Consider the following 25,477-nt stretch of genomic DNA (forward strand, 5'->3'; position numbering starts at 1 on the left):
GGTTACATTTACATTGTTCTGTGAATAGTCACTGCTATTAATTCTTCATTTGGCTAATGTAAACTTGTTTATTAGCTGAATAGTGTGATTCACAGAACTACCAAAAGCTAATCAACCCCACAATCATTTTTTGGCCTTTTTCTGGCTTTACTGAGAGACAAGAAAGTGAGGAGAAGAATCTGCAGCAAACTGCCACGACTTGGATTCAAACCCATGACTACTGCATCGGGGACTAAAGCCCCTGTTTATGGGTCGCCACTCGACCTGTTGAGCTACAGGGGGTCGTAGCTGAGTTGTTGTAAGCCAAGGGAAAGAAAGCATGAGGACTTGCCCCTGCTGTGTATTCTAGGAAACCCTGCTTTTTTTCCCGACTTTGTTGTACCAACAACAAAGTACATTTTCAGCTTATTCACAATTACAAATTTAGACACAATGAGGTACACACGATTGGTCTGATGTGTATTTTCAAGTCAAGTATAGCTATTTTAATTTTCATGTTCAAACAAATCAGAACACCAACTCTGCTGAATAGACTGCAGTTTTCTTTTTTCAGTGCACTAAATAAGCACACACACAGGTACACATAATAGAAATGGAAAAATTAATTGACTTAGTGAACATGCAAACTCAGAGATCCCAAGTCTAGACCGGGACTCGAACCGGAGACCTTCAGGATGCGAGGTGACGACATAACCACCAGCTCCTCAGTCAAGCAGAGGGATTTCCACGACGTTCTGCTTTGGAATTAATGGAAATTTCCCATTTATTTTCACAATATTACATATTTTCATTTGACAATGTAAAATAAAATAAAAAAAAATATCAGTGTGTGTGGGTGTCAGCGTCAGGGCGTGGTTTGGCTCCGTGGCCCCGCCCATCCTCAGCCTGCTGACAGGTACAGGGCGTGGAAGCTAAAAGTGATCGTTGCAGGTGGTGAGTTCAGTGCCGCTTGTTCAGTGTCTGTGGGAGGAGAAGTGACAGCAGTGTGTGAACGCATCACACACACACAGACACACACACACACACACACACACACACACTCCGGGGAGCAGAGCGCACACACACAGCCGAGGATCAGCTGTCTTGCTCGGACCGATTCATCGTCGGAAGTCGCTGACAGGTGACCTGAAACCACAATGAAGAAAAGGAGCAAGACCACTATAACGCAGCCAAAAGCGACGTAAGTAGGAGACTTTGTTTTTTCCATGAGCTGCGGCGTGTTTTGGAAACAGCGTGTTCTCTGCGTCCTGCACTGATCCTTTTCAGCCGAACTTCTGTCTTTAAAGCTTTCTTTCCTCATGTCGTTACTAGCAGAATCCGTAAAGTATCACTTTTTAGTCGGTAATAAGTCAAATGTGTAAGATTTTGTTAGAACATACACACTTGGTACAATCTATTTCATTCAGATTGTACCAAAACACAACAAACATACACCTGAAAGCTGTTTTCAGAATCATGTAAAACTGTCCTGCTTTCTGCAAAAATCCCCCTTCAGAAGAGAAATGACAGAAACCTGCTGGTGGGGTTGCATAATGGGAGCTTGAACTGCAGCGTGGGTGTGGCTGATAAGCTGTCTAGTGAAGTTGTAGTAACTGGTTTGATAAGTGTGCTGCTGTCCTGCTTAGAAGACAATGTGCCAGGAGTTGCTTTTCAGCCTCTCCCTGCAAATCTGCTGCTCCAAGCCCAGACAGTGTCACTTCCTAGTCTTTACTGGGTTTGTCCTGCCTACACTCCCTGTTGTCCCGGCATGGAAATGACAGAGAGAGGCACAAGATGGTGGATTAAATCATTACCTTTACAGCACTGCTCAATTTAATTTCAGCCAAAGTCCAGCTAGGATTTTGGTGGCCCTAGAGAGAAGAAAAAAAAAATTATGCCCTCAACACACTCCCAGGACAGCTGATAAATGGCTTGTCAGGTGAAGGGTGACCTACAGGTGGATTGCAAATGGCACCTGAAGCATTGTTTGCTGCATAAACAACACATTTCTTGTAATAGTCCTGTGCAAATGTTGTAAAACCTCGAGTTTACATACACTAAATAAGCACACACACTGATACACAAAATAGAAGTGGAAAAATGAATTGATTGTGTCTTATTTGATTTGGAAAAAAACTCCAATTGATTATAATGTGTTTAAAATAAATGATAATGTCAATATATTTACACTGTAAAAGCGATAAACTTGCTCATAATGAGGTCTGCAAGTAAAGTCAGTGACAAAATGAATGTAGATGATGTTGTGGCTGCAATCCTGTCAGAGAGGAGAGTTCATTCCCAGCAACGGTCATGTTCAGATAGACCGTCCTGGTGAGCAGAGGTTGCTCCAAAATTCTTGCGTAACACCTTTAGAAAGAATATACATAGGGTCAATGCAGTAAGAAAGTATTGGTAGGTAGTTATCCAGCAAGGCTAGCCTGTATCAATTACATATGATGCCTGCAATACTTGATCCAAATGGAGATTTACTGCTGCACTAACCAGCAGACTCAGCAAGACAAGATGGCGCTGTTCCATGAAAACAGCTCCATATGTGAGGATCCCAGAATGTCACTCTGATTGTGTGGCCCCACCTAGTGGTAGTGTTTCTGCCAGTGGCCCTGGATGGAAGCTTTTCAAGGTAGTATAGTGCTGAATGCCAAATAACTGACTAATTTGTTTTTTTTTTTAAATCCTCCAATGCAAGGTGTGGTCCTACCACTGACACACCTGCCGCCAACAGAAAACAAGTGTTTTATCTTCCTCTATAGGAAGGACTCATGGTCTTTGAAGCATACCATGCATTGGCATCTCATTTATTTAAAGTCCACCATACGCTTTCGAGGAACTTAAGAGCAAGTGTTATTTACGTTATTGGCTCTACTTTGGGTTGATGAATGGACCCTGAAGGCATCACATACACCTTCCAGAGGAAAAGTACTTTATCTTCTCTGTATGGGTGTATTTAGTTGTTCTGAATACAACACCACCTACTATCTTACAGTTTTTTCTACTTTCTGTTATGAAAAGGATTCGTTTATGTCCTCATTGTCTCTAAACCGCACAATACAGTGGCATCTCATTGATTTAAGTTAAATAAGGACATGCCAATCCACTGAAATATTGGAATGAATTTTGAACTGTATAGTGCAGATCCCATCAGTCATTATTGTAACTTTTGTACCATGATAACCACCAACGCACTGTAGTGGAATCCCAGTAATGCAGCTCCACCCTTTTCATGTATCTCTCCTTGTACAGGTTGCAGTTGTGATCTAAAAAGCTTTCGATATGAACCGAGTTAATGACAGCTTAAAGTGAGAGGACAAGGTCCATCACCAAAGCATTAAAACTATAATGAGATATGTGGGCCAGTTGCAAGAAGTTAAACTGCACATGACACAGGCAATGAGAAGAGAACTGTATGGTTTGTATTATATTTAGCCTCTTTATTTGTACATGGATGGATTGTTGAATGGAGCCTACTGCAAACTGAGGCTAATGCTAATGCAAAATGACCGCAAATTCACACAACAGGACCACAGACGAATAAAACCACTGCAGAGGGTTGCAGAAAAGGCATATAGGAAGCAGATGGAACACAAAAGCATAAAAAAAGCAATGCAATATTGTCATTTTAGATGTCAGTGTTTCGTAATCTGGCTGAATCTGGACTGTAGACGATGGAGAGCAGGCTGAGAAGATGGAACAAGGCTTGGGGTTTGTTGTGACGCTCAAAGACAGCAGCAGCCCTCCGCATGCTGTGTGAGTGTTCTGGTTCTAATTTGACCCTCTCCCTGTGGAAACATGTGAGTTGTGTTTCTCAAGCTAATGTTTTAGTGCCAGTTCCTTCCCCAAAAACCAAGAACAACCGTTCAAAACATTGAATCAGAGCCAGTGAGCCTCCCTGGAATCTACCGACAACACGTGCGGACCACATATTACAGAGTAGAAGTGGTAGAATTAGTGCAGCATTGTGTTTTGCTGTTTGAAATCAGATTTTGGAATGAAAATGTAACTACTTATAGCTTGGTAACATGAGGCTGTTCCCTCTGAACAACACTCAGTGGGACTGCTAATGACTAAGATGGGTGGGTATACATCTGGTCTGAATTTTAGAACAAAAACATCTCAGCTTTAAAAAAGTTTCTTGCATAAGTTCTATACAAACCACTGCTGTAAATCATTTGATGAGGATCACGCAAGGAAATAGTAACTGCTAACTGTGTTTATGTGTGTAGTTGTTAACCTGTTGATGTTCCTCTGTGGCCTAATAAGCAGTGTTGTGCTTACACAAAGAAAGTGTGAACGCTTCAGTGAGAGAAGAGAAAGTTGTGTTTCAACATGACAGAAATCCTCCTTGGGGTATTTTTCATTCGGGATAGGCCTCAACAGACAAATTACCCGCAGCTTCTGCAGAACACAACAGTACTTTCTAGTTCAAACTTGTTCTGTAACTGTTTCACATGAAAATTCGCCATTGGATTTGAATCACAGTCAAGGTCCAGCGTGCTTCCAGGAGGCGTTATGTAACTGGGGTTCAAACGGTGAAGGGGTGTGGATGTGCATGTGTGTGAAGAGATCTGGTGGTGGATCTGAAGTGATGGTGACGTGCACATGTGCACACAGGCATAGATATAGCAGAATCGCATGTCAGTATGCTGTAGTTCATCTGTAACTGACATTCCCTGGTATCACGTGAAGACTTCACTGGAGGGGCAACATGATAATCTGCATAAATCTCCATCCAGTGTCTGCACACTGCTTTATCCTGTCTAGGTTTGTGAGGGAGCTGCAGCCTCTCCAAGCTGTATTAGGGTGAAGACAGGGTACACCAGGAAAACATGCAAACTCCACACAGAAAGGCCCGGCTAAGATTCAAACCTTCCAGCCATGAGGTGGAAATGCAACCCACTGCACCACCATGCGTTAATCTGCAATATTTACAATTCTAAAACTACGTCACAGACATTCTCCTGGGCAGTGACTGTGCATGAAGGTTGTAAAAAGTTATTAATAATTGAATTGGGTTGATGTTAGTTGGAAAGCTAACAAGAAACAGTCCACCCTCTTAACAACCACTGCCAAATGAAGCTGACTGCATGTTTGTGGTTAACGCTGATAGAAATATTTGAGAGTTCCATAAAGCACATAACAGTATCTAAAGTCAATGTTTGCTTTTGAGCTTAACTGCAGCCCGCAGGATATCATTGGTCAGCACTAGCTTATCACAGGCGTCGGCTGATACGTTCTTGTCAGGGCCATTGGGACAACACAAACCCCAACACAAAGCTTCATCGAAGGACCTTTGTTTATTCATGTTTTACATATATTTATATGTCTGCCAAGTGTCTTCTTTATTATATATGTTTGTTATTATACCATTGAAGGAAAGAAATGGAGTTCCCACACACTGGATTACAGCCTCCATAAAAGTGTTTAGTGAACTGAAAAAAACCTTCATTTCATCCGGCTGACATGATGTAATGTGACCCTGAGGAGAAAATGTCTAAAGATATGTTTTCAAAACGCACCTTAATAGAAGACCCATGTGGCAGGAATGTGTGCATAATGCCAAATGATGCCATACATTTGGTATATGAAGAACTGTGACCAAGATATGCACTGTGAGGGACATTTTGCAGTGTTAAAATGAGCTTGTCAGGGCTCTCTGTGGTTCAAACTATGGACTAGACTATCGTTATTCTTAGACTTAAGCTTTGTTTTTACTCACTATTTGGTTAGGTTTAGTCAATAAAACTGCTTAGTTAGGGTCAGAAAGATGTCATGTTTTAGGTTAAAATACTGCACTTTCACAAAAACAAAGTGTTTGAAGCTTTGCCTCCATTTTCTGGGTTACCAGGACGACATGTCCTACCCCATCTAATGCATATGGGCTGAAAAGGTGTGTCCGGGGCAAAGCAATGCAATAAATCTTGTTGATAAGAAACATGTTTCTGATTTGTCACAAACGAATGTAATCCAGGAGATAATGTGATTCCGTGAAATTGTAATTGAGGATGCAGTTTAGTCGTATAGATGAGTCATTTCTGGGAGGCTGTTAATTCTGAGCTCACATATATGAAAACACCACATATTGTTTATCATCTAAAATCAGACAATAATTAGTGATGCTAAAGTAGTACATGATTCAGCTCTTGTCAAACTGCTCTAGAGATGGACAGGTAAAGGCATACCTGTCAGTAGACACTCAGGGAGGTGATCCAACAAATGCTTGGTTGTGAGGAAATGAGCTCATGTCCTCTGGGTGTTGCTTCACTGGTTCACTTAAATTTGCATTTCAGCAGTTGACAGTTGTCACGGTGCTTGGGCTGGGTGTGTCAGTTTCATGGCATGAAGCGAAAACCTGCTGTACCAGTTTCCTTTGCTCTACGGAATGATGCAAGTTGCAAGTTATCAGGCGCGCTGTCCTTACCTACCCTGAAGTTCTTCATTTAGCTGGCAACAGGAACATTCACAGTGAAAATCATGCACATTTTTGACTGACGGATGTGTCTGGACAGCATGAAAGCTGTCTAAATACCAATGTGTTTGAGTTAACTAATGTTGGTATGATGGTTCATTTTCAGTGTGACAGTGAGATCCATGCATGGCACTAGTGTGTATTATGATTCAAAGATAAAAAGCTGTGAGTCAACTGCTTGGTATGAATATCCTGAAGGTAATAGGCTGACGAACAAAGGCCAGTCAATTTATGGCCCATTAAGTCCTTAATGGGTGTAAAACTGGCTTGTAGCTGTATCATAGTACATAATACAGCGTAGTTCCAACTCACTTTGCTTTGAGTCATTTGGAACTAAACTAAACCACAGATGTTTTTTGTGAAGCTGTACACTGTAAAACACTGAAATAGGTAGATCATATAGATCAGCACTAATTCATTGGCAGATTGGTGTAAGAGTTGCAGTGTAGATATATCTACCATGCTGTCACATTTTCCAACTAAGCACAAAAAAGCATGACAATGTACTCGGCAATTTACTATCCCTGTAGCTGAATACATCCATAATGTAGTTGTCTGTGCTTCGGATCATCTATCATCTGTACTCTAGCACCAAAATCTCAGTTTGAATGAAAATACTTTCACTTGTTGCCATTATATTAGCGTTGCAAAGTGAATCAAACATTTTAATTTATATTACTTCATGCTTTTAGAAATGGTTTTGCCCGATGAGGAAACCTTCCGCTCCAGGAACTCGGGGTAGGAAACATAAACAGCCCTCTAGTCGGCCCTTTCAGTCTTTCTGTTTCCATTCGACCCTGACATTAACTCCAAGTGTGCCAAAACGATGACAAATAGTAGTGACTGGATGAACTTCCAGTCCTGTGAACACGTACGAAATGGAGCAGTAGAGGTTTGTTACGTGAGACTAAAGGTTGAATTTTACATTTTTTATGGTGATGTTTGAGAGAAGAAGACTGCTATTTGACAGAGGTGTTGAGAAGGCAGAAGAATAGTGATTGTTGTCTTTTCTGAGTTCAACCAAGACCCACACAGTAGTGCCTCGGGAACAATCAGAAAGCAAGTCCTATTCTCTTCTCTGAAAACAGCCCCGAAAGAGGTTCTACACAGGCAGGTTCTGCAGTTGAAACAGGCGCAAAGGTTTTTCCTGCCCTAAAATGGCCTATAAGTTCCTGCAATTCATAACAGACTATTGGTAACTGTAGGAAAAACTGCATCTTCGCTGTATACTTTTGTTTGTACTGCGCAAATTTTCCGCGGAGCTCTGCAACCTCCTGATGAACTCAGTTCCTCTACCAGTGTTTTTCCCAGAGAGATCAGGATCTTACTGAAGAGACAGTTTTAAGTCCCCAGAAAGTGCCTGTTTGGACAGAGGATGGTATTTTCTGAATGATGGGGCTTGCAGCACTGATGTTGATGTTCAACACAGCATTGTCATACAGCCTGCATTCTTAACCCTCGTGTCGTCCTGCAGGTCAAAATTGACCCATTTTAAAGTTTGAAAATGTGGGAAAAAAATATATATTTTCACAGTGAAACTTCTGATGTCCACATTTTCAACATTTTTGGGAAATCTTTGAACATTTTTTGGTGGAAAAAAAAATGTTAAAAATGTTTCTTTAAGAACATTCACAAAAAAATCAACCAAAATCCAGCGAAAATCGCTGGATTTTGGTTGATTTGTATGAGGATGTTCTTAAAGAAAATATTAGAAGTTTTGCTGATGTATATGTAATCACTTTAGATATTTTTAGGATTTTTTGGAAGATTTTTACTCATTTTTTGAAAATATTTACAAGAATTTTCATGCCAAATTTGGGGGATTTTTTTTTTAAATAAAACTTGTAAGGGAAACTTTGAAGGAATTATTATTTTCTTCCTGAAGGTTTTGCAAATTTTCAGAAACTTAGGGAATTTTTTTGCAGAATTTTGGGATTTCTTTCAGACAAAGAAACAATATATATTGGTGCCCGTAAATGAGGACAACAGGAGGGTTAAACACCTGCAGTTGCAAGCAGTTTACTTGTAGCTTGTGGCTGACAATATTGAGGTGTGCCACTGGTTTTGAATATGGGATGTCGTTCTTATTCATTCATGAACAGAAACTGTATCCAAGATGCAATTTTTTCTGTTTTTTTTTGCAGTATCAGATTTAATACACCCTTACAAATCTCATACATTTTCACCAAAGTCGTTAAGTGATTCGGCGCTTCAGAAAGGTTTGTGTCCTCTATGACTGAGTGTATTCATTCATCTCTCCGTTTGTCTTCCAGTGCTTCCTCCACAGAACTGAGCGCTCTGATTGAGAAGCTGCAAAAGAATGCCGATAAAGTGGAGAAGAACATCTACGATGTTGAGCAGAACCTCAACAAGGTACAGTACGGCCACCAACATGACACTAGCCATTTGCCCTCGGCCTCCTTCCATTTCAGTCAGTAAAAACAAATATAAAGGCTTGGATGGGCATACTGCAATTTGGTTAAATTGATGTAATACTATTTTATGTCCATATTGTCAACCCTTTTTTGATTGATCTTGGGAAATATTCTAATAATTTCACATTATGGATCTCTAATTTAAACAGCATAATCATCAAAATTAAAACCAAAACACACTTGAGATATTTCACTTTATGTGTAATGAGTCTAGAATATGTAAAATATTCACTTTCTTAAATAACAGATGGAAAACATTAAACTTTTTTACAATGTCATTTTTTGAGATGCTCTAATACATATCATGTATAATGCACCTGCAATGTTTAGGTACATGTCAGACATCTACATGAACATCAGGACTCAATGTTACGTTGCATTATGACAAAATGATTGATGTTATTCACTTCACCTGTCAGTGGTCATAATGTTGTGGCTGATTGGTGTATGTGGTGGTAATATTCTCTTTAATAAAAAGCTCAGCCAACATTAGTCAAATTAAATCAGTGCTCATTTGAGAGTGTAGTCTTCTAAGGGATCTTTCCTGTCCCATTAGTTCTTCCTCTGCTCATGATCCACCTCGCCACCACAACTCATGAAATTCTGACTTGTAGTTTGTGCATGATCTCAATAGCAGATAAACAAACAGAGAAATGGTGCTGACAACACACCTCATCATCTCACCTGAGGCTGCAACTCATTTTGGAAGTAAAAAGACAAAAATGAGGAAAGAATGTGACATCAGATTAAAAACCTCTCTTCACTTTGTCACATCTGACTTGTTTTTGCTGCAGGATGTGAGTAAGATCAACGAGGGGAAGCAGCCCCTGTATCAGGATGACACCAACAAGAGAATCCTCAATTCTCTGGAACTGCTTACCGGCCTGGATGACGATGCCGTCAATGCCAAGCGCCTCCAGCATCCACAGGCTGAGATGATCGAACAGGAGTGAGTCGTTTTTACCTGCTGGGCTTTGCCTTACAGTTAGGAACTATACCATGCTGTGTGACAGTAAATACAGTAAATCATGTGTGCTTGTGCCAGCAGGCTGCAGCAAGTTTATCCTCTATCAAAGAGAAATCCTGTATTAATCACCGTAAATCCAGTATAACACACGTCTCCAAAAATTATTCCACCATTAGAACAACAACGTCATGTCATTTGCACATCTGTTCTCAGTTTATCTTTTGTAACTGAAATATTGTTTACTGCATGCATACATAGTGATAAAGTCTTAAATAATGGCTAAGATGTGACCAGCACAAATAAAGTGTGGCTACTAACAAAGATCACTGTAGGAGAGCAGGAGACTACCTCATGAAGGGGATTGAGAGAATGCCAAGAGTGTGCAAAGCTGTCATCGAAGCAAAGCATCTAAAATATAAAACATATTCTGATAACACTTTTTTGTTAACAACATAATTCCATATGTGTTCTTTCAGTATTAATCTACATTGTATAAATAAATAGCAACCATTGAATGAGAATGTGTGTCCTAACTTTTGACTAGTACCACATATATAGCCTACATGAACACAACCCTCCTGATCAATGTTAGTAAACCACTTGGCCGTTTTACTTTGTGGTGTTTCTTCTGTGAATACCAGCTTTTACTTTAGAATGTTTGGTTTAGCCTTTTATGGTTAAAGAGCTAACAGTTGTATTATCAGAATGCAACTTTAAACAGAAATACAATTTTATTCAATTGTTCTGATCATTTGTATGTGTGGAAGCTGTGTTATCTTGTCATGGTTATATTTCTTTTTTTGTGTTTTTTCAGCATGAGGCAGCTACGAGAGAGAGTGATGAAGCTGAAAGAGGACCATGATCGTATCTACCACCTGATCCGTACCGAGGGGATGCCCACCATCAACTGGGGAAACATGATGGATGAGAAGCTGGTAAGAAACACATCGATGCATTCACACATGCAGCTGTGGACGTCATATTAACCTTCATAGATCAGTCAGAGCATTTCCCTCATGATGTCGTGATGGTGCTTGATGTTCGATCTGGTTCTGCGTAATGCAAATAGGGAGTGAAGCATATTAGAATTTACACTACAACAGTGCTAGAAGCAAAGAGAACCAAGTCAGATGCAAACCGTCAGCATGTGGTGAACTGAAGCGTCTTGTTTTGTCTCTCTGCCCAGGACAACCTGAACAACAAGGGCTTTGGCCAGGACCTGCCATCTGTGGAGAACGAGGTGGAGGAACACAACATCTTTCACAGTGAAGTGGAAGCTCTGGCTCCTCACATCACTGCTAGCGGAGACAAGGTAGGAAATCAAACCCAGACTCACAATGTGCCAAGTTTGATGTTAATAGTGACTAAAAACTGGTCATGAAACTGTTCGTTCAATGTAAATAAACCTTTTAGCTACACCGGCTTTGTTCTGTAGATTGTCACGTGGGGTTATTTCAGATGATACTGGTCTACAGGCAGCCTAGACAGGGCACCAGTCCACCATAGAGCTTCAACAAGACAGTCAGGCACGCTCACACTCACAGTTTACAGTCACCAGCAAACCTACCATGTCCGTCTTCGAACTGTGGGAAGAAGCTGGTGCACTGAGAAACATATAAACTCCAGTCGATCACCCAGAACCCAGAACGTTCTTGCTGTGAGGCGACAGACTAACCAAAGGAGCACCGTGCCCATCGATGTAAACTGGTCGAACAAAGTGACTAAACTGACTATTACACATTTGATTATTTTTATTAGTCACAAAATGACAAACTAGCAACACACAAGTAACAGCCACAAACCAAACACTGAATCATTTAAAGTAGTTGCTATTCAAATTTTCAAAATGTTTTATATTGAAACTGAATAACTTCTGTTTGTTAGTGACTCATGCGACATGACTCTCATCATCTAATTTCTTTGTTTCTGCAGGAGTATGTCAGTGGCCTCCAGATGAAGTACAACAAACTGCTGGTAATAGATCTACACACGAACACATTTACTCTATAAGCCCAGAGCCCTGTATTTACTGGGTTTATAACATACATATCCGCCTTTGTTTATATATGTATGTCATTTTAATCATTTACTTGATCAACTCTTTTACATTATCAGATTTAACATGTTGTTAAGTATTTACAAAAAACTGTTTGTGGCGTTATTCCCTTGCTAGTCCAACTCTAGCGCTCGTCAGCGCAATTTGCTGAGCCTGCGGGACTACATGCAGCGCTGCACCAATGAGCTGTACTGGATGGACCAGCAGGCAGGGGAAAGGATCAACTACGACTGGAGCGACACCAACCTGGATTACCCTGCTCGCCAGAGGCAGTATGAGGTAGCTGAGGGACACACAGCATGGATAAATACTGACTTTCTACAGAAAATGATCATCAGTGCATGTAAATATGGACACTAATATTTACATTAAAAATGATCCCTGACTTACTCCAACAGAACTTCATCAGTAAATGTCTGGAGTCCAAGGAATCTACCATCACCAAGCTGAATAATGATGGAGAGAAGCTGATTGCCTCTGATCATCCAGGGAAGAATGTCATTGAGGTAAAGCCTCTTCCATGTTTTCTGTCCTACATGTTTATCCTGGCTTCCATATTGGGCTTCCACAAGCATCTCTTTTACAGCCTGTGCTTCTGTACGCATACAATCTCTGCTACGGACTAATCATTCATAAAGACAACATTTGCTTTGGTAATTCAAAGACACTTTTACTTGAAAATTTCAACAAGTGGGTAATATTTTAGGATGCAAAGATTTCTAATCTTTCTCTTTCTCTCTCTCTACATCATGAAAAGAAACCACTAATTAATAATTCAGAATACTTTTTAATTGTGTATCTTTGGCAAAATGTAAACAAATTTATTTACAAACATGGGCTCATGGGGAAAGTCACGATTAATTAGCTGGGTCAGTATATAACTGAGGGACTTTTGAAGTCCGTGGGATATATCTTACATACATTTTTATTAAAAGTTAAAAAAAAAAAAGTTTTTTATGTTCATTATGATCACGTCTTTACAAATTCCATAATTATTTATTATGGAAACAATCACACACTAATAAAAAAAATGACTGGATATCACTAAAATGTCAACTAAATAACCATCCAAATTTAATAACAACCACCTTCTAATTAGCTAAACAATAATAAAATGAGCTTATTCAAAAATAGTTTTGATTATGTTCTTTTTATTAAGTTGAGATAATCATGACAGATATTTCTTTTATGGCAATATATCAACTTTTATATGGAAAATAGCTAATTTTATATGTGTCCGAGAAACCATTTTCCACTAATTTACCCATTACAAAAACACCTCTCAAGGAAGTGTGTTAATTCCAGACCACATGACCTGCTCCACATGATGTCATTTCCTCCTGAAGAAAAGACTGGCCAAACTCCAAGGCTTTCTGAGTTATTTAATATAAAGTAGTGTGTGAATCAAGGGTGGATTTATGGCATGTCAACAGGCTTACTGCCACTTAATATCTTTCTAGATAACTTTCAATTTCAATTTTACTCAATTGTATATATAATATTTAGAAGAATCTTTCTGTAAAAATGCCATGTGGTGTTTGGTTATAGGCGGCCATGTTGATTTTAGGCCTGAAAACAACAAAAATGTCAACTATGTTACCTGTCAACTATGTTATAAAAAGTCCTGCAATTATATATTGACCAAGCTGACTATGGCCCATGTTTACACTCCACAAAACATTCTGGGTAAAGTTAGCATGTGTTTCCTCCAAATAGAAGTAAGATGAGGAATACTAGAAGGAGTGACACATTAACAAACAATTCATGTTGCCGTGGCAAGCCGACACCCTCCAAGTTAGAAAACTGTAAGGTGGTTTGAGGCTTTGCTGTTGTGCCCACAGTTAATCTCTAAGCCTGCCTTGAAAATTCCAATGAAATATGGTTTATACATGAGAGCATATCATTGATTTTCACTAAACTAATGGTCTCACACCTTGTCAGGCTCACATGGAAGCAGTTCACGCTGACTGGAAGGAGTACCTGAACCTGCTCATCTGTGAGGAAAACCACCTCAAACACATGGACGAGTACCACAAGGTCAGACACAGAGGATACATGACATTCAAAGGCACTGGGAGACATAATCAAACGAGTAAATCTCATCAGTATCTGCATGTGCATTTGTGTACCTGTGCAGTACCACAAGGAGGCGCGTGACACTCAGGACCTGCTGAAGCGACTGGATACAGAAGTCAGCCAGAAGTATAACCCGGAGTTCAAAGATGTGTATCAGATGGAGGGCCTGATCGGAGAGCTGGACGTGAGCTTGTTTTTTCATCTGCACAATAACTAACAGTACCAGTGACTATTTCCTTACAGAAATCTGTTTTTTCTGTTTGTATGTGCGTGTAGGACCAGTCTAAGGCGATGGAACACTTTGATGACCGGGTCAAGGCTCTTCACAAGCGCAGCCTGCAGGTTTTGCCTCTGAAGTACCGCAGAGAAACACCCCAGAAACTGCTGCCCATTGAAGCTCTGTGTGAGTTTGACACAGATGAGGTGGGTACAGTTTTTTGTGAGTTCATGCCAAGATCTTTGGGTCACACATGCTGCGGTGAACTTGAAAGTGTTTTCGGTTACCTGTACTGTCTTCTGTCTCTCTAAGCTGAGGTCATTTGTAGTTGAATGTCAAGATGTTTTTACTTCCTTAGTCTTGCTTGGCATTAAGCCTAATCCTTTTCACCCGCTTGGTTTTTTAAAATCCCCTTCAGCTCTACTCCTCTTCTTCATTTTCATCTTCTTTGTACCTATGACTAAGCACTCTCTTTTCTCTTGACTTTTCCTAAACAGTCTAAATCTAGGCCTGTAACTTAAGGGTTTTGTGGTATAATGTATTCAAATCCCTTCAGAAGAGAGGCCGTCTGAGACTCTTGAGTTTCATATGAAAAGCCACTAGGATGACATTGCAGTCGACTTAAAGAAGTCTACAGAGCTTTGCCATCTAGGTGTAGCACAGATCTTCATGTGTTCAGGTTGTGTCTTGGCCTAGGTTACCTCAGATTTTCAGTGACCACATGTGCAGTACAAAATGCAAAAAGTTATGCTCATGGTCACAAATTAACGCCAGCGTTCTCACACTCTGGAAGTCTTAGGTTCGAATCTCAACCCGAGGTCTCTCTGTGTGGAGTTTGCAAGTTCTCTCTGTGCCTGTGTGGGTTTTTACCAGGTGCTCCAGCTCCGACCCACAGTCTAAAGACATGCTTAGGCTAACTGGTGATTCTAAATTGTCTGTAGGTGTGAATTAGCTGTGAAAGACTGGTGACCTGTCCAGGGTCAGCTAGGATAGACTTCAGCCCCCCATGGCCTTACAAAGGATAAAGCGCTGTATCGAAAATGGATGGAAATATAGGAGAGAGTTTTAAAAAATATAACTAATAAAATAAAAATGAACCATAGAATGAAAGTTTTGCAGCTTTAGTTATGATTGAAAATTGAGACAGAATTTACTGATGATTTATTTCATGCTCTCTTCTTGATTTGTTTAATATTCAGCAGTTTATGGTGCCTCTTTTCGGCCAAAGTATAACCAATACATGTTAATTCATTCTAAAATAAATCATTTTCTAATTACTCAATTCACTCAATTTCAAAACTCAATTTTAAAAGGAAGCTGCTACAGTTATGTTGAAAAAGATTCAGATTTCCTTATGTGATGTCAAACTTCATCTCACAAACTATTCCATCCATCCATTATCTATACACCACTTAATCCTCATTAGGGTCGCTGGGGGGCTGGAGCTTATCCCAGCTGACTTAGGGTGAAGGCACTCTGCACACCAGTCTATCACAGGGCTACATATATAGAGACAAGCAATCACACTCACATTCACACCTACAGACAATTTAGAATCACCAGTGAACCTCAGCATGTTTTTGGACTGTGGGAGGAAGATGGAGAACCCGGAGAAAACAGAAAGCCCACACATGCACTAGGAGAACACGCAAACTCCACACAGAAAGATCCCAGTCCAGGCCAGGAGGTGAACTGGGGATCTTCTAAGCCACTAACAGTATAACCAAAAATAACACCTAAGGCTCTTTAAATTAATGCAACATTCAGGAAGGTAGATTGCCTTCAAGTAACTGTGAATCAGTAACCAGATGACTGACTGTCATTGTTGATCATGTGCAGGGGCAGATTGTGCGTGGGGAGAGGTACACTTTGCTCCGGAGCAATGGTTCCAAATGGGATGTGAAGGACGCAGCTGGACATAAACTCACTGCCCCGGCCGTCTGCTTCGTAATCCCCCCCACCGACCCAGAGGCAGTGGCCATCTCTGACAAGTAAGAATGCATAAACCACTTTCTAAAATCACTCACTGGACGAGAGAAGTGCAGCTGTAGCAGTATGTTGTATTGTGTGCTTGCAGCCTGGCCAGCCAGCAGAAAGGTCTCAAGCAGAAGATGGCAAGCAGCAAAGGAACTCTCCTGAAACGCTTTGATGAGCTGAAGAAGGAAAGTGGTGCTGGCACAGCTACAGGTGCATGACACATTCAGACCTCTTTTGCAACTTTAGAAAACATGTCATACATTTACTCTGCAAGCTCCTAGATGTCTTTATTACTAACTAATAACTAGGCTAGGAATATATCTAGGAATATTACTTACGGTGTCTCTGTATGCCAGTGGATTTATGACTGTTTCATTAGTTACAAATTTTTAAGGAAGCAATGAGGACCTTAAGGTGGGTCTGTATTACATCATCTTTAGGCCTTGTCTCATGTCTAATCACATCACCAAAAATCAACAACATAATGAAGCATAATGTGGTTTGCATAATATACCTCTGCTAATGTTCATCATAATCAAAACATCAGCCAGAAACTACAAAAATACAGCCCATGTTGTAATAAACTGAAACAGTCAATTAAGTTATAAAGCAAAATGTCATTTGCTGTCAAAGATGTTCATAGCATCAACCATAACTGCTGAACATCGATTGAAAATGTTGTAGATTTGTATGAAAATAGTGTGCCATGAAATCAAACTGTTGCTGGATGCAAGACAGAGCTTTCAGATGAAATCATGTGTCCTGTAGAGCATGTTTTACTGCCAGCTAAAGCTTTCAGTCTGTGCCCCTGAAGCCAAATGTTGAAGTTCATCACGCTGTGTGTGATTGTGTGTGACATCAGACAAGCAGGAACAGCAGTGTCGACAGCTGATGGCTGGTCTGGATAAGGTCGTCAGTGACCTGGACAAAAAGGAGAAAGCCGTTTATGCTCGAGTGCGCCCACCGCTGGAGCAGAACAGGCCACTGCAGGACAGCACCGACCGCTTGCAGGACATGAAGGTAGTGATCCCCGCTTAGTTCTGTTGTTTCACTAAAACGCTGTTTCTCACATCCCCCTATTTCTGAATTTAGCTGTATTCATGCACTGTACAACTCACCAAGCCAGACGTTTCTCTCCAGGACATTGCTGCAGCTGTCAGTAAGATTGAACCAGAGAAGTCCTCTAAAGTGCAGGAAGCAAAGAGCTTCTTGGTCTCAAACCCAAACTGTGTAAGCACACCTCAGCTTCACAGCAAAGTGGATGAGGCCAACAAGAAGTACATCAAGGTCGAGCAGCTCCTCCAGTGCTCTCAGGCCAAGTACGTGATCTGATATGTACCTTGGCATTTATTTCTCAGTGTCATCTGTGGTGATCCTTGTGGGAGCATTGTCCCTGAAGTTTTTCTGTTACTAAACTGTATTAAATCTGGTTGAATGTGTCGAAATATCGTCTAATAAAAGCATTTTGTTGTAGACTGAAGAATTCCAACCAGCTGGAGTCATCCATTCAAAATGGAAAGACTTTACTGTCCACCTACGAGAACAAGCTGGCCAGGGAGGAGGTTGCTCCGGCTGACATCACCTCACTGGAGAAAACACAGCGGGAGCTTGCAGTAAGATGTTTCAGAGATTCTTGGCACGCATTACAATTCTAACCTGCTCTGAATGAAAACAGGACATACTGATAAGTGGAACAATGAAAACACACAACGATGTTTTTGATTACTAGTGTTGTTAAGGAGTAATATATTGATCAACAGATTCCCATTTTGTTAGTGGCCCACATCCCTGCTGATTCTTAGGACACTGATCAACATTTGTTGGTGGTGCCTTAAGAAAGATAGCAATGTTCCAAGAAAAGGGAAAAAAAAAAGACTGCTAGCTTGCAAAAGGGGGGGCTGCACAGTGGCTCGGTGGTTAGCACCATCGCCTCACAGCTAGAAGATCCCCGGTTCGCATCCCTGTGATCTTTCTGTGTGGAGTTTGCATGTCCTCCCTGTGCATGCGTGGGTTTCTTCAGGTGCTCCGGCTTCCTTCCACAGTCCAAAAACATGCTGGAGTTAATTGGTGATTCTAAATTGTCCGTAGTTGTGAATGTGAGTGTGCTTGTTTGTCTCTATGTGTAGTTGTGTGATGGACTGGTGACCTGTCCAGGTGTCCTCTGCCTTCACCCTAAGTCATCTGGGATGGACTCCAGCTCCCTGCGACCCTAATGAGGATTAAGCAGTGTATAGCTAATAAATGGATGGCTTGCAAAATAGTCTAATAAATATCCATCCATCATCTGTACACAGTTTTATCCTCTGTAGGGTCACGAGAGTCTAAAAAAGACTTTTGCAACAATATTGTACATTAATCCTGATAGCTTGCTAGCTGCTGGTTTCTTCTGAGAGGCTATTCGGACAAGTCACCAGTCTATGCACACCATGCACAACCATGCACACTCACATTCACACCCTCGGACAATTTACCATCACCAGTTACCCTACAGATGTCTTTGGACTGTGGGAAGAAACCAGAGCACTTGGTGAAAACCCATGCTGGCACAGGGAGAACATGCAAACTCCACACAGAAAGACCTCAGGGCAAGAGTCGAACCCAGTACCTTCTAGCTGTGAGATGACCGTGCTCTACCTTCTTTAAAAACATTATATCCAAATACTTTATGATATATATGATAAGTGGCTGGCCTACAGCTTGACCGGTTGGTTAGTTAATTGATAACTGTACAACTCAATGTGGATTATTATCTCTTTCCATGACTCACTTACCCAACAGATAGAGCAGGAAGGAAAGGAAAGGAAGAGAGCCTCAACATATAGTCTCATTTTTACTTTGACTCCTCCTCATTAATATATATGCAGTATTATATTATGTGTATTCATATTATCTTCTTGGATACTCTTGTAGGATGTTGGATCAGATCTGAGGATGAAGAGGTCTCTGATTGCTGAGACAGAACAGAACCTACGCTCAGCCAAAAGCAGCTGTGATAACATGGCCACCAAATTCCAAGAGCACTGTCCTGACATAGAGAGGCAAGAAGGTGACGTCAAGAAACTCAACAAGCGCTTCAACAACCTCACCAGGCAGATTGACAGCAGGTGAGGTGGACGGGACAGTGACGAAAGGGGATGTTATTTAAGCTTTGTGCATTTGTAATTATTGGATGAAACACTGAACATTACATTGCAAAAGCACATAACATCTCGACTGGCACATAAGATCTCCATACTGCTGTGTGTTGCAGGTCTCAAAGCTTGCAGAGAGCCAAGATGGCATACAAGAATTACCGCAATGATTATGACAATCTGAACAGTTGGCTGTCTCGTGTCCCCAACTATGAACCCCGTGAAACTGATGACACAAGACAAATGGAGACCAAGCTGAAGAATCAGAGGGTGAGAGTGACGAGAAACGGGGCGATTATTACTAAATATTCCCTGCTGTAGAGGGATATTCTGTCACTGGTGTTTATAATAAATCTAAAAAAACTGTTTCAACAGAATTTGCTCTCTGACATTGCAAGAAAGGAGTCTGACTTGAACAATGTCTCCAAAAATGCCCACCTCTACCAACAAGCTGTCAAAGTAAGATATTATACATTTGTACAAACAAGTCACCATCTTTAGTTTACAACAATACAATAAGGTTCAGTAATGCTTCACTGTTTCTACTTTGTAGGACTACGAGAATGAAACTGAGAAATTCAGATCTATCCTGGACCTTGAGGATGGGCTTGTACCTCAGACATACAAGAGGAGCAGACTGGAATCACCTGCAATGACAGTCAAGGCAGAGGTAAGAAACAGCAGTCACTGTCAAGTATTTGTACACAGCAGATACTTAGCCTGTTACTGTCTGCTTAATTCATGCCTTCCCCATCAACAAATGTTCAAGGATGTTAGAAACATATATGCTTTACACAACCCTGCTAGCCCTTTGTCAGCATAGATTAGCAACTGCGGTCACCAGGTGTTCTCGAGCAATTTAAAAAAGAAAACAATTCAGTGTAGCAGGGGATGAGATATCCTGCCTTTTTGCTACTATGATGAATCAGACTCTTAGAAATCCTAGTTCCTACATAGTGTAACTAGGTAGCATCTAGGTGGTAGAGTAGGTTATCCGCTAATATAGCGGTTAATGGTTTGATCTGGGCATGGCTATGGTTAAAAGGTACTATATGAGTGTGGGGCATTTATCATTTAGACACACTTTTAAACTAAGATTTAAAATCTCAAAGTGACACCAAGATAACTCAGATGGTATCACCAAGACAGCAAACAACAGAGCTGCAGAAGACAGATAATAGGTAAAGTGATCTTGATGTGTACAGTTGATGAAGAGCCTTGGGTTAGGGTTATGATTATATGGCTGTAAGAAGTATATGCCGTTAAAAAAATCTCTAGTCAAAGCTGAGCTACAATTTTGGAAAATAGTAATAACTTCATCAAAGACTCTTCATCATATAATCAAATTGGCTATACATAGCTGGTGGCTGAAGTAGTCTTGGGGTCGTCACCCGCAAGCTATTATGGGATCAATCTTAAGGTCACAAAAAGTAACAAGGTTGGAAACTAAAATATTTTTTTAGAAAACCCAATATTTTAGACTTGAGCCTAATATTGATTTCTCTTCTGAAATACCAGATCCTGTCCCCTTCTTTATTCTTCTAAAACCTACTCAAAAGACACAACACAATATTACTTCTTGGTTGACCTTCTTGCCACTCAGAGACACATTCAAGTTGTGACAAGGTTAAGGGGAGCCAAGTAGGTAGTTTAGCTTTACATGGTTAGAAGTCAAAAATGTTCTGAACCACTACAGTAACCTAAAGATTTTCTGTATGTGCTTTCCATGATGTTTGCAGGAAGCTGCCATTGAAGCTAAGTTTACTGAAGTGAATGCTATAAACAGGCAAAGGCTGCAGAATCTTGAGTTTGCCCAGAGTCTTCTCAACCAGGTGAAACATTTTCTCATAATCATAATTACAGTAATAACATCAACATTAAAGAAAGCAATATAAATAATAATGATTTGCCTCCTATAGCAACCTGAGATCCCTCTGATCCAGACAACAAACGTCAAGTCAGTCCATGCCGCTCCCCCAGGAGAAGAACCATGGAGAATTAAGAAGCAACTGGAAGATGAGATCCAGAGGAGGGAGCAGCTAGAAAAAGAAATTGAAACCATTCAGACTGACATTTATGTCCTTGAAGGGCAGAAGCCCCAAGATACAATTGTCAAGAAGGAGCTGATTAAAAAAGTTCCAGATCCCCAGCTGGATGAGGAGGTCCACAAGGTTCAGCAGAAACTGTCAGAGGAGCGCCGCGGAACCCATGTCCTAGAGAATGACCTCGAGGTACTCAAGCTGAAGCTGCGTGGCCTGGAGACAGAGGTCAAAGAAGGGGCACAGCAGTACACAGTGAAGGAGGTGTTGCGCATAGAAAGAGATCGTGGTCAGGAGGAAGAAGTGCGCAAGCTTCGTGAGGACCTGGAAGAGCTAAGAAGGCAGAAGTTGATGAAAGACAATGAGCTGATTCAGATACAAAGGCAGGTGACCCTCCTAGCTGAGGAGAAGAACAGGGAACAAGAGGTGATCACAGAAGAGGAGGTGATCAAAGTCCAGAATGACCCCCAACTTGAAACAGAGTACCGGGTGCTCCTTGACAGGAAACAGAAAGAAACAGACGACAGAAAGCAGCTGGAGGATGAACTGCAGTTTCTTCAGGAGAAGCTCAGAAGGCTAGAGAAGGAGAAATCAATGGCAGAGGAGAAGATTTCCATCAAGGAGGTGCTGAAAGTAGAGAAAGATATTGCCTTTGAAAGAGAGGTAGAAAACCTCAGAAGGCAGTATGAAGATGAGAAATCTAAACGAAGAGCATCACAGCGGGAAAGGAATGACCTCGAGAGGAAAATTTCAAGTCTAGAGGAAGAGAAGTCCAAAGTTGTTATTCAGGAGAAAGTGCGGGAGATTGTCCGCCCTGACCCCAAGGCTGAGAACGAGGTTGCCAACCTTCGTCTTGAACTAGTAGAGCAACAGAGACGCTACAAAGATGCCGATCTGCAGCTTAGATCCCTCAATGATGAGCTGACCATGCTAAGAAACAGAGGACCTCAAGTAGAAGTCAAAGAGATAATCAAAGAAGTAATCAAATACAAGACAGATCCACAGACTGAAAGAGAGCTGGAGAGACTTCGCAATGAAATTGTAGATAAAACCCACCAGACGGAGAAATCTGAGATGGAAATTCGCCAGCTTCGTGATGAAATTACAAGATGGAAGGACACCAAACCCCAAGTGCAGACTAAAGAGGTGGTTAACGAAGTATTGCAGTACAGAGAAGATCCTAAGACTAAGGAAGAGATTGAGACTCTGAAAAAGAAGCTGGCTGATGAACAGAAGAAACGCCTCGACCTTGAGAGGGAACGGTCAGCCCAAGAAGAGAAGATCAGACTAAAGAAGATGGATCTGTCTCAGGTCCGTGAGAAGATTGTTCAGCAAGAAGTGGTCAAGATGGAAGAAGATCCTCTGCTCAAGTCAGAGTGTGACAGCTTCTCACTGAACATCAGCAATGAGCAAAAGCAAAAAGAGAGCCTAAAGACAGAGCTCTACCAATTGCAGAGACAGAAGGCTGACCTGGATATGCAACTGGAAGAACTGGAGCGTGAACGCAGGGCAAGGCGTGATGCAGAACTAGAGATCCAAAGGCTTCGGGTCAGGCTTAATGAGCTGGAGATCCGTGACAAGGAGAATCGTGAGAAGGTGACCGTCAAACAGAAGGTAGTCTTGCAGCAGGATCCTCAACAAGAGAAGGAACATTCTATCCTCAGACTTCAGCTTGATGAAGAGAGGCACAAACGCACCTTGCTTGAGAAAGAGCTGAATGTCCTGATCCAGCAGCAACTCACCCTGGAGAAGATGGATGTGAAGGAAAGAGTTGTCCGTACTGAGAAAGTACAAGTTGAGAAGGATCCAGAGGCTGAGATTGAGATCGAGAACCTAAGGAGAACTCTGGAGGAAGAGAAAAGGAGAAAACGAGAACTTGACGTTGAGCTGTCCACCTTAACTTCCAGGCTCTCTGATATGGAGTTCTCTAACACCAAATCTACAAAAGAACTGGACTACATTCGTGATGAAAGTAGCCAGCTGCAGCAAGAAAACCAAAGGCTGCAGAATGAGATCCGCAAGTTGCGCGCCGAGATTGAGATCACCAGCAAAGAGACACGGCTTATCACTGAGTCTGCGCCAAGGGACGATGGAAAGAACTTGGAGTTGAGGCTTGTTTCACTGCAGAAGGAACTGGCAGACCTGAGGAGCATAACAATCAAGAAGGATGAGGAGATTGAGAAACTCCAGAAGAACCTGGCAGCTGTTAGAATGAAGAGGGAACAGAGGGAAAGCCATCTCCGCAGGTCCATCGTGGTCATTGACCCAGATACAGGCAAAGAGATGCGACCAGAGGAGGCCTACAAGCTGGGGCTGATCGACTGGAAGATGTTTGTCAACTTGCAGAGCCAGGAGTGTGACTGGGAGGAGATTACAGTCAAGGGCCCCAAAGGAGAATCCTCTGTGCTTCATGACAGGAAATCAGGGCAAAAGTTCTCCATCGATGATGCATTGCGTTTTGGTCACATCACAAATCGACAGCTTCAGCAGTACGTAAATAAGGAAATCTCCATCCAGGAGTTTGGTGTAATGGTGTCGGGAAAGAACAAGTAAACATTCCAACTGTTTAAAAAAAGCACATTATTGGTTTTATTTTTAAAAATGTCATCTGTTTTACTACTAAAATGTCTCCTTGCTTTTTATTGTACTTCTTTTCTGACTGTAACACTATGGTGACTTGGATTTATTTTCTGTTTCATCCATGATTTCTAACTGCATCATGTATTTATTTGTTTATCCACTGGTTTTGTGGTACTGGCATGAAAATATGGATTGACATTAGTGTCATTACAACTGACTTCAGAACACTTGATGTTGTGGGAAGTTTTTAATTTCTTTTAATCGGTACTAGGGTAAGAACATATTTTTGATTTGATATTGTCATTGAAACCCTTGTGATAATGTTTCATTTATTCATGTTTTTTCCATGGTTGATGTGTGTGCTCTGCAAGCTTGAATAAAAATCAAATCAAACTGACAAAATTGTGCTTTTGTGCATAACTGTATTATGGTGATATATATTTGTAGATATACATTTGATCGGAGGAAAATTAACATTTAATTTTGTTTACTATATTTTGATGATGGACTCCCAAAAAGGATATCTAGATGCAACAAGGATGATGACTACTTGGAAGTATATTGCATCTCATGGTATATAAGGGCATATTTTACTTGTAATTTAAAGTTGGAATTATTTTAGTGCAATGGCTTTTGCTTCTTATTGTTGGTGTTTTTAATTCACTTATCAGCAGATGACTCTGTCCCTCGTGAGATGCAGCTGAAGGCTCTGAAAAAAAGGAGAGAATTTTCAGATAGGATTGTCTAACTCAATGTTCAAAATATAATATAAGAATTTTTATTTTTTGCTTCAGAAATGAGTTTTACCAGATCAATACCAAATTTAGTATAAATGAATGATGATTGCATTCATTTTTGGGAATTCTCATTATTCTGACCTGATCTGTTTTCATTGCAGTAAAGTTTTATTTTATTTTATATATTTCTCTTTGTTAAAGATGTGAAATTGTGGGCTGAGGGTAATGAGAAAAGTGGTTTTGATTTTTGCAAGAAACTGTCGTTTGCAGTCTTTACGTGGAAAAAGGCTTTCCCTAATCACTTCACACAGATCAAATTACAGCACTTATGCATGCTTGTCAGTTTATGTGACAGCTTTCAGTTCAGACTCACGCCATCTGAAATTGATGCAGAAATCTTACCAGGTCTGACCTCATATGATTGCCACTGAGACTTTTAACAGTATGCTAATTTATGCAGTTGCTGTCAGATTATTAGAAAGAAGTACATTGAAACGGGCTGCATGACTCACACCTTTTCAGTTGATTTCTGTCTGAATATTTTTGTAAATTAAAACAACTCCATTGGAATACAGGCTAATTGTGCAGATACTGATGATGATGAGTGCTTCAACATGCACAGATCTGTTCCCTTTGATCCATCCACAGAAAAGACCCAATGGACTGGTTAGCAGGATTGCAGTTGTTGTTATAGCTGTAACACCCATTTTACATATGTCTGCAGCTGTTTTTTTATCTGCATTAATCAGACACAAGGTACAAAAACACAAAACCTTGTCTGTGGTGATTACAAAAGTAC

At 40.8% G+C, this 25,477-nt stretch overlaps 1 protein-coding gene across 1 annotated transcript; it reads left to right on the forward strand.

Moving 5' to 3' along the window:
* The first annotated feature begins 950 nt into the window (after positions 1 to 950).
* ppl (periplakin) lies at positions 951 to 24,343 on the forward strand. The gene is made up of 22 exons (XM_023293895.3): positions 951 to 1,180; positions 8,737 to 8,836; positions 9,693 to 9,847; positions 10,680 to 10,800; positions 11,052 to 11,177; positions 11,798 to 11,839; positions 12,039 to 12,200; positions 12,320 to 12,427; positions 13,863 to 13,958; positions 14,059 to 14,181; positions 14,274 to 14,420; positions 16,054 to 16,205; positions 16,292 to 16,401; positions 17,054 to 17,211; positions 17,332 to 17,510; positions 17,666 to 17,804; positions 19,102 to 19,295; positions 19,442 to 19,592; positions 19,698 to 19,781; positions 19,876 to 19,992; positions 21,062 to 21,154; positions 21,242 to 24,343. Exons 1-22 carry the CDS (start codon positions 1,137 to 1,139, stop codon positions 23,912 to 23,914), a joined length of 5,274 nt encoding a protein of 1,757 aa, XP_023149663.2. The 5' UTR covers positions 951 to 1,136; the 3' UTR covers positions 23,915 to 24,343.
* Positions 24,344 to 25,477: the final 1,134 nt, after the last annotated feature.

The sequence above is a fragment of the Amphiprion ocellaris genome, chromosome 19, assembly GCF_022539595.1.
Source record: "Amphiprion ocellaris isolate individual 3 ecotype Okinawa chromosome 19, ASM2253959v1, whole genome shotgun sequence".
Classification (NCBI taxonomy): domain Eukaryota; kingdom Metazoa; phylum Chordata; class Actinopteri; family Pomacentridae; genus Amphiprion; species Amphiprion ocellaris.